Source organism: Danio aesculapii, chromosome 14, assembly GCF_903798145.1.
Source record: "Danio aesculapii chromosome 14, fDanAes4.1, whole genome shotgun sequence".
NCBI classification, from domain to species: Eukaryota; Metazoa; Chordata; class Actinopteri; order Cypriniformes; family Danionidae; genus Danio; species Danio aesculapii.
Window position 1 is genome coordinate 6,253,006 of NC_079448.1, and position 6,512 is coordinate 6,259,517.

Genomic DNA, 6,512 nt, shown 5'->3' on the forward strand with positions numbered 1-6,512 from the left:
TGATTTTTAACATACTATATTGAATTGAAGTATGCGGTTTCGGACACAGCCTCTCTCACTCACTCACACTCTCTGTGGCTTCTTTGACCTGCTGGCGTGTTCATGAGGTAATGTTTTATCTCCTCTCTCGGCTGTTACAACAATAACGTTACTTGTGGATTCAGACACAAGTATGTCTGCAGAGTGAGTTTTCTCCACCACGTCGCTGTCTATAATGGATCAGCTGATTGCCGTGGCCGTTTACCCATCAGTGTCCGTGTCACTGCTTAACAGCACCAGAGCCATGCTGACCGTTAGAGCCAATCGCAGCCCTTTCTGTTGAGCGTGTGATCAGTTTGAGCGAGTTCTTAAACGCCTATGATTGATCAAAAAGCAAAAGGATAATATTTACATTTGTTTATTTGCTATAAATTTTGTTCTGTGCATGTACTTGAGCTTTGTTACATTCAAAAAGTGTTTTCTTTGTGCAGGTAAACATAAGGGTACAGTTTATATATCTGACTACTTGTATTAAAGGATTAAATTGTATTACAAATAATATATAAAGATATTTAAAAATGATACGTTTTAATGCAATAATTATTGTGTTGCTAAGTAAAATATCAAATTGTGTATGGAAAGCATCGTCAAGCAGAGCTGTGATCAAAACAAAATGGTATTGGCTGTTTTTAAAGGGGCGGGGCTACTCTATGCCCCGCCCCTACATGTTTCAGTTGAGATTCGTCAACATTGAATAAAAAACGCACAATTCACAGGACCTTTAAGGCTGTAAATCTCAGTTGTGCGAATGAATGACATTGTTGAATGATGAATAACTGTCAGATAGTATTATTGTTATTTTTAATATTATATCATTATTATTATCACACAAGATACTATGTACAAAAAGTATAGGCCTATACTTAATTTTAATAGTCAGTATAGTAGGTTTAATAGTATTTACAGGCACTAGTCAGCCCTACTTTTTATTTATTTATAAATAAATTGTAAATTCTGTGACTTTTTTATATGGTTATTACAGCTTTAATGCAATTTTTGAGTGATCCTATCTAAGGTTTTTTATGTCAGTTGTGTTGTTTTATGTTTGGGTTTACACATTTCCAGCCACGCTGACTAATATTCAAACTGTCTTTCATATTGGTGGTCGACTCTTGGCCTGGATAAGCTCTAAAATGAACCTGATAGTCAAAATTATCAATATTATAATCAATTTAGGACTAACTATTCACATCAGATCAGTGCATCACATGACATAAAGTACCACAGATTTAATAAGCTGATGGCAACTCTGAACTCAATGCTCTCCTGTGATGGTCCAGACCCATCAGCGAGGAGGAGATCAGCCACTTAAAGGAGCATCGCTATGCTGCGCTCTCAGACAAACAGGTGCAGATCGATGAAAGCTAAAAGCACAGGTATAGCAGGTTTCATTCAAAATCCTTTCTGGTTTTCATTTGTTGTTTTCCATTGCTTTGTTTTTTTTGCCCCTGCTATTATTTTATTTAGTTAACCTTCCCTTTCTGTTGTGATTTCTGCCCAGTTAGTGGCAGAAGAGGAGAAGTTAAGGCTAGAAGAGGAGGCTGTTTTTGCAGCCCAGCGCGAGGCAGCGCGGCTCGCTAAGGAACGAAAGCTAAAGGAGGTGAGGCGTTCGCACTGAGCACGCCCAGCCCTTCTCAAAAAACCCGCCCACTTGCCTTCAGCCAACACCCCTTTCACTTTTGACACGCCCTGAGTTGTGTTAAATTATAACTCTGATTTTAACAGGAATAGTTGCTTGGGTTTTTAAGTTATGTATTGTATGTTGGTCAAAGCTGAATTAAAACAATTATCATGCTTTTTTGTTCTGCCATGAATTACAGACATCTACTAACTTGTCATTCAGTGTAACAATAGTTTATAGAAAATATATAATATTATTATTTATTATTTATTTATTATTAATTAATAATTATTTATTTAATTAATTAATTATATGTACACACACATCCATCATCCATGCAATTGAAGTCAAAGCTATTCGCCCTCCAGTGGATAGTTTTTATTTTATTATTATTATTATTTTTTATATTTCTCAGATAATTTTTAACAGAGCAAGTAATCACAGCATTATTACATAAATATAAACAAAAAACTAAAAAATATATTATAACCCTTTTGAAGATAATTTTTTTCTGATTTACTTTGAACAAACTACTGTGTCCGATAACTTGCCTGATTATCCGAACGTGCCTAGTTAACCATATTAACTTAGGCTGCATCCAAAACTGCCTATTACTCAGTAGGTACCGCATTTATATTAAACGCACTATTCGGCCGTTTACAATAGTACGTTCTATACAGGATGAATGTGAGAAGTATTATGGAATTCAGACATACTACAGCCGCCATTTTGTCATGGTCATGTGACCTACCTGCATCAGTTGCGTCGCTTTACTCCCATTCATGAATTCTCTCATGGGGCATCATGGGATAGCGCAGCATGCATGGGATGCGCACTTCAGAATCTCGTCGAAAGTAGCAAGTTATCCGGGTACTTCTCACATACTGATTTTCGATTTCTATGAATTCTGACATGCTACTTGGTTTACAAACTGATTTCAGCGTACTATATAGTATGGAAGGATGCGGTTTTGGACGCAGCCCTAGTCTTTAAATTGCACTTCAAACTGAATACTAGTATCTTGCAAAATAACTAGTAAAATATTTACCACTGTCATCATGGCAAAGACAAAAGAAATGAGTAATTAAAACTATTATATTTTATAATGTGTTGAGGAAAATATTTTCTTCATTAAACAATACTTGGGAGAATTAAAAATTCTAAAAGAATTTAAAAGTCACAGGAGGGCTAATAATTCTAAGACTAAGAATAATGCTAAAAAAATTATTTAGCCACTTACAAAACAAGGATCATTTGATGACATATTTAAAAATGCTATTGTAGATCGAAAATGCAGCTGCTAAATCAAATGAACATTTAGTATTTTACATTATATTTTGATCCTGGTCGGAATAATTATGCTTTTCTGTTTTTTCATAAATTTGTTACGCTGAATGATGACGAGTTATTATTTCATACCATATAATTATATTACAGTTTGGCTTTAATGAAATATTTTAAACTTATTTTTTTAAAAAGGTATGCTTTGCATAACATTTTAAAATGTTCAAAATGGGATATCTCATTTGTACATTTTTTTTTCTCATCCTTAACATAAACCATTTATAGATTTCAGCAGGCAATGAATAGTTCATGTCAGGATAATAAACAGGACTGAAGGCTTATTGTGCTCCAGCATAAATATTAACAAACCTCTGATGAATGACCCAGCAGTTAATGTTCTTAATAGTAAAATCAATCTGCTTCCAAGAAAACCTTCTCCATTTTAAACTAGCTATCTTAAACCACCTCTCTCATCTCCTCCTCCTTTTATTAGCATTTTTCTTCTTAATTTGCCTTAATGTCTTCTGTCTGACTTATTTTCTCTTATTTGGCTGCTTTCTACCATGAGCTGTGTGTTTTACCATCTGCTGATTTGCCGTCTGTTTAGTAGGACACTAAACTGAATTGTTAGTCATTTTTAAATGTTTTGTTTTCAGGGGAAGCCCCAGAGGACCAAACTCAGATCAGAACCAGAGAGCAAAGACAGTCGGCACAAACCGTGAGTTTATTCGGTTAATGCAAATGATATTCCATGACCCCAAGATATTTGTGCACAAATCATGCTTAAAGCATAAACCCATTACATTTGACTCAAAATTCCACATCCACGTGGTGTATTCATAATGACCTCCCCATTTTTGTAATTGTCCCATTTTAAGTTGGTTGTAAAATAATGTTTAGTGCATGACCTTGGAGACATTATCCAAGATTTATATATGTGTGTGTGTATATATGATTTTTTTTATGTGTATATTTATTTGCATGTATGCATGTGTGTGTGTGTGTATATGTGTGTGTATATATATATATATATATATATATATATATATGCATGCATGCATGCATACACACACACACCACACACACACACACGTGTGTGTGTATGTATGCATGCATGCATGTATGGAGATATATATTATATATATATATATATATAGATATATATATTATATATATATATATATATATGTATATATGTATATATGCATGTGTGTGTGTATATATATATATATATATATATATATTCACTAATATATATATTCACACATGTATGTATGTTTATATATAATATTTAACTGTGAGTAAACTGAAAAATCATGGCACCTGTATAGGCAGGCGTGTCTACAGTTTAAATGTAATAAAAGATTCATAGATGAATCTTTTATTATGATTATCTACACATCTAAGGTGATGACAGCAGAGATTTGCAGATGGATGATGTAACTGTGTGTGTTTTCTTCAGAAAGCATCCGATGAAGATTTTGAGGTGTACCTGCAGAGTGTAAAGGCTCAATCTGAAGCGTTTCGCAGTAACAGTAAGTTCCTATTAACACATTAAAATACTACAGAATATATTATAATACACTTAATTTATTGTTAGTCTGATAAAACAATATTCCATAAAATAGTAATATTTGTCTGTTTTAAATTTGACAATGACCTGAAGGACTGAGCTCTGAGACGAATGTGGTGACCCCGAACACGGAGAGCAGCTGGGACTTCACCAGTAAGACTGATGCCACCTCACTGGAGCTGGAGTGGGAGGATGAGGAGGGTGAGCGACTTTACCGAACATCACACAAAAATGAGGAGAGCTGTGATGGAAGAGCTTTTCCTCAATGTTTTTAGCAAAGCGCAAAACTTTTAAGAGTTATGACATAATGTTTATGCATTATGGAAACCATTTAAAAGTGTCAAAGCGATAAGTGAAACAGTGCAGCTAGTTTGAACCACACGGATCGTTTATAGCTTGATCCAAAGGAAGAAGTGCACAGCATTAGAGTAAAATTGCTAGAGTAAAACTGCTTCCAGTTCATGCGGACTTTAATAAATTAACTTGTGTCCCTCAACAGGAATGAACCGGATGGGTCCTGCATGGGAGCGATCAAAAACGGAGGAGGATATTTTACGCGCAGCTCTCCGTCCTGGCGGGAGGCAGCAGGACAGCGGACCCACCTCCACCTCTGAGGACTCCACGGCTCTGGAGTGGGAGAATGACTTTGTCAGTGCTCATCCCGAGGACAGCGGAGAACACGAAGACTCTGCTGGATTGGTTAATCCAGCGCTGGACACGCCCACTGAGGAGGCTGAAAATCAGACAGAGGACCAACAGGAGAGATAGTCTACAGTCAGAGACAGTGAGATGACTGTGGTATCAAAACCCCTCATTTATATACAGTGTGATGATCCGCTTAACATAATATATGAAACTAAATTAAAATATCTCAGTGAGAAAGGTAATTCAACGGAAAGAAATGCTTTATGCGACTCAGAATTTGTTGGTGAGTGAATTTCACTGAAGTTTTTTTGTTTTTGCTTCACCCATTCCCCCTCCACCACACACACACACTTCTCAATACTCTAATACATCAGGATATTTTGTTTATATATTAATTACTTTTACGTTACTATATTTTTTCCTTGTTACAATACAAAGGTTCTTTGTGGCTCTTTAGGCAAAAATAGTTAGTTTTGAAGTGTAATTTTTCAGCAGAAGCAGTGGGTGGCACTATACAGTGGGGTGATTTTGTCACATATATTGTGTGTGTGTGTTTTGCAATATAGTAATGAGAACTGGGTGGGTAATGTGGTCAACTTACCCAAACAATAGATTACTCAATCTATTAAAAGGCTTTTTAATTTATGCAAATATATATTTTTCTGCTGAATATGACCTGGGGTCTGATTATAACATTTTGTTGAAACTATCCTAAAAGTAAACGTACACCAGAATCAATTTAATGTATTTATTATCAAAGATTATGGCTCATAGGATAATTTAAGTGTCTCAATTTAGGGTGCTTTCACACCTATAGATGAATTTTGTTCCCAAACAGGGATTAAAATTGTTACAATGTTGCATTTTTGCTCTAGGTAACTAGGCAGGTTAGGGTAATTAGGAAATTTATTGCATAACGATGGTTTGTTCTGTAGACTATCGAAAAAAAATAACTTGAAGGGGCTAATAATTTTGACCTTAAAATGATTTTTAAAAAATTAAAACTGCTTTTATTTTAGCCTAAATAAAACAAGACTTTCTCCAGAAGAAAAAATATTATCAGACATACTGTGAAAATTCCTTGCTCTGGTAAACATTTGGGAAATATTTAAATAAGTTAAAAAAAAACAAAGGGGGATAAAAATTCTGACTTCAAACTGTATATATGTAAATGTGTGTGTGTGTGTGTGTGTGTATATGTATACACATTCACAGTTAAAATCAGATTATTATCCCCCCTGTTTATTTTTTCCCCAAATGTCTGTTTAGCGGAATTTTTTTCACACATTTCTATCATAATAGTTTTAATAACTTATTACTACTAACTGATTTATTTTATCTTCGCCATGA

At 34.7% G+C, this 6,512-nt stretch overlaps 1 protein-coding gene and 1 long non-coding RNA gene across 2 annotated transcripts; both read left to right on the forward strand.

Moving 5' to 3' along the window:
• The first annotated feature begins 1,334 nt into the window (after nucleotides 1–1,334).
• On the forward strand, nucleotides 1,335–3,662 carry LOC130240801 (uncharacterized). The gene is made up of 3 exons (XR_008838798.1): nucleotides 1,335–1,415; nucleotides 1,541–1,639; nucleotides 3,601–3,662. It is a non-coding gene; the product is annotated as an uncharacterized LOC130240801 (long non-coding RNA).
• A 598-nt stretch (nucleotides 3,663–4,260) lies between these two features.
• Nucleotides 4,261–5,518, forward strand: ap1ar (adaptor related protein complex 1 associated regulatory protein). Its single transcript, XM_056472932.1, has 4 exons — nucleotides 4,261–4,269; nucleotides 4,407–4,479; nucleotides 4,611–4,718; nucleotides 5,017–5,518. Exons 1-4 carry the CDS (start codon nucleotides 4,261–4,263, stop codon nucleotides 5,283–5,285), a joined length of 459 nt encoding a protein of 152 aa, XP_056328907.1. The 3' UTR covers nucleotides 5,286–5,518.
• Nucleotides 5,519–6,512: the final 994 nt, after the last annotated feature.

Coding starts and splice junctions, on each gene's coding strand:
- ap1ar (XM_056472932.1), top strand. Junction 4,480..4,610: donor TGAAGCGTTTCGCAGTAACA/GTAAGTTCCTAT, acceptor AATGACCTGAAG/GACTGAGCTCTGAGACGAAT. Junction 4,719..5,016: donor GGAGTGGGAGGATGAGGAGG/GTGAGCGACTTT, acceptor GTCCCTCAACAG/GAATGAACCGGATGGGTCCT.